Here is a 3,366-nt window from a genome sequence, read left to right as displayed (position 1 = left end):
GAGAGAGAGAGAGAGAGAGAGGGAGAGAGAGAGAGACAGACAGACAGACAGACAGACAGACAGACAGACAGACATTCACAGAGACAGAGGGAGAGATAACAAGAAAAAGATTGAGTGAGATAGTTTTAGTTTTAGTTAATGTTTTACGGCACTTGCAACACACTAAGGTCATTTATAATATTATAAGTGCCAAAGATTAGAGGTGTTACAAGAGAGTAACAAACACACAAAAAAGAAGGAGGGGAGATAGAGACGATACATTTTTTTAATAGGAAAGAAGGAGCAAATCACACCAGAGCACCCGCCAACCACCCAAGAGGTGTAATGGTGAGTTTTTATATTGTAAAGAGGGGCAGATGGGTTGGTTGGTTAGAGATGGAGCAGAGAGAGGGGGAAGTTGAGGGGGAAGAGAATGGGGGGGAGGGAGGGAGAGAGAGAGAGAGAGAGAGAGAGAGAGAGAGAGAGAGAGAGAGAGAGAGAATATTGTACACTTAAGAATTAATGTTAGTGTTCAGTAAGCCATTCTAAAAAATGGGAACATATTGTTACCTTTTGACCTGGGCTCACTTGATAGATAGATAGATAGATAGATAGATAGATAGATAGATAGATAGATAGATAGAAAGATAGATAGATAGATAGATTGATTGATAGATAGATAGATTTTTGTCGACAGACAGACAGAAATAAAGGTGTAATTTAACTAGAGAGTAATACACAAAAAAAGGAGGAGAGATTATAAGAATGATAGATGTTAGATAGGAAAGAAGGAGCAAACCACACCAGAGCACCCGCCAAACACCCACTCTATCAAGTAAAGGAACACAGCGGAGGCAAAGTTTTATGGTGACGTCACTGTTTTATTGCTGAATGTTGCGAAGTAGTTGACAAACGAAACAGACTATTTAATGTAATAATAATTGTATTATTATCAAAATCGGGTTATGCATACATTTCTAGCCATGTCGAAAGCATATTAGGGGAGAAATATCTCAAAGGAAAACTTTGGCCAGGGTGAGGAAAGAGGAAAAAGGAAGGGAGTGGCAAGGAGGAGGGGAGGAGGGGGGGAAGTTCTTCTACAGAGAGAGACACAGTGAGAGAGAGAGAGAGAGAGAGAGAGAGAGAGAGAGAGAGAGAGAGAGAGAGAAAGAGAGAGACGGAGAGAGAAACTGAAAGAGTCAGCAGAGAGAGAGAGAGAGAGGAGGAGAGTTGTATTATATAACAGTCCCACCAACACACATTAAATATACGTTTACAAAACTGAAAGAATTAGGCGTTTGTAAGGTTATTGACAGCAAACAAGTTTACACGCATTAAATAACGTTTAAAATATGAATTAATTTACACAGCAGACCTAACATTAATGACCAAAGTATACTTTTCTTAAAGACATCTACTATACTTCATGAGTCGGGGAAGAAAAACCCAATTAATTTCGATTAAGTTTGTTTTGCAGTATTCTTAAAAATATACAGACGGCACATCTTCATTTACACACAAACACACACACACTTACACATACACACACACACACACCCACACATCACACACACACCACACACACATAGCAGCATAACTCCCTTACACACGATTCCAGTACCAAATCAGACAGAAAATGAATAAATGAAACTCCAAATTGGCAGTAAAACATACGTCATAACATTATTTCTATTTATAACACAATGAAAGAAAGAAACACGTTTTGAATTTTAAAAGCACATACAAAAAAAAAATTAGACCGAAACAAATCATAAAACATGAGAAAAAAGACAACCAACCCACAAAACAAAACAAAATAAATAAAACACACACAGAGTAAAAGAACAAGCAATGTTAATGATGACTGATTTCTTAACAGTCTCCGTATGTTGAGCACGGATATCAAACTCACTCACTCACCCATGAGGCCAAGCTGAACCCCCACTTAAGGTGGCGATCTGAAATAGATAAACTCTCAATGAGAAGTCAAGTAGAAAACTAAGCCTTTCTTTAATTTAAAATCAATGATATTATGAATTGAAACAGATCAAAGTTTAAAACATTACAATATCAAGGCAAAACATTTTTTCGCTCTTTAGATCTTATGCGAATAATAATAACTATATTTTGTGTCTGAGCAGGATGATTGGCTTCCTTTCTTGGTAACAAGTTTGTATTGCCGAAAATGGACACAGGGCTCAATTAGTACATTTTCAACTTGTACACCTTTTTTCAAATTAACCACGTCTTTTATTATTACAAACTAATAAATCATTTTATACAAACTCAACCTATAAATTTAACATAGCTATTTCCGTAGGGGGCTAAAATCCAAGAACTAAAACTCATTTTGTCAGCACGCCTCAAATTAAAATTTAATGTTTTGGAGTGGATCTTTGAAGAATCTCAAGATGGACAACCTAAAATTCTCTCGTGGGCCGGATGCCAGATTAACTCTTTCAGTACTGGGGGGGGGGGGGGGGTTTCCTCACCTGGACCGGGCCCTATCTGTGACCTACGTTCTGATTCTGTCTACCCTCGGACAAATTAAAAAATTTTTCCGCTCAATTTTCAACATTAGCCACATGATGTGTTACATTCCGAAATAAAGGGAAAATAATGACCTATCACAACAGGTAGCTAAAAACAATAATTTGTCAGCCTCAGCCTGAGATTTCAGATTCAATTATTACAAAAGTAGGTGAGGTTTTGAGACAGAATGTGGAGAGCCGTGAAACAAGACGTGCTGTCCGGCGCGGGGGGTTATTTATATGGGCCGCGAAACAAAGCTTGTGGTAGTGAAAGAGTTAAATTTGTTCTCCCGGCCAATTCCAGAAGCCCTGTCCCCACGGGCGGCCTTGAGTTCGACACCTGATGTGCTCTAGTAGGTGACGGGGTAGGAAGTGTCGTAGAAGAAGAGTCGGAAGATCGGGGCCGGTTCGTCGGGATGCACCACAAGGCGCACAAGGATGGGTTCATTGAACATACGGTTCGACACGGCTTCCTGGGGAGGGGGAAGAGGGAATGATGCAGAGTGGGTGAAGAATTATTGTAGGATTAGGATGGTGTTGATGACGGTGGTGGTGGTGATGATGGTGATGATGGTGATAAGGATGATGATGATGATGAGGAGGAGGTCAATCCACATTGTAATTCTCAATGTTTACTCAAATTATTGTTTAAAAAATGGACTCCATTTTTATTTTGTTATACTGAATATTTCACCTATAGTAAATACCACATTAACTCATTATATCCTTTTAACTTTGCAATATTCGGCAACAATTCAAGTCCCCGAAAAAGACCCCCCCTCCCCCCCAAAAGAAAAATCCTCCCCTATCCACCCTAAAAAGATCAACAATCCCACTTCCCCCAAAACAAACCAGA

General features: G+C 39.2%; 1 protein-coding gene across 1 annotated transcript in view; it reads right to left on the bottom strand.

Moving 5' to 3' along the window:
• Positions 1 to 1,923: 1,923 nt before the first annotated feature.
• Positions 1,924 to 3,366, bottom strand: part of LOC101853032 (cubilin) — a gene marked incomplete at its 5' end in the record, with an annotated part of 106,878 nt that continues 105,435 nt past the window's right edge. The window contains 1 exon segment of the mRNA XM_035972231.1: positions 1,924 to 2,983. Coding sequence (XP_035828124.1) covers positions 2,861 to 2,983 — 123 coding nt within the window.

Source organism: Aplysia californica, unplaced genomic scaffold (genome assembly GCF_000002075.1).
Source record: "Aplysia californica isolate F4 #8 unplaced genomic scaffold, AplCal3.0 scaffold00619, whole genome shotgun sequence".
In the NCBI taxonomy this organism is placed as follows: Eukaryota; Metazoa; Mollusca; class Gastropoda; order Aplysiida; family Aplysiidae; genus Aplysia; species Aplysia californica.
This window is presented reverse-complemented; position numbering and strand designations above follow the sequence as displayed.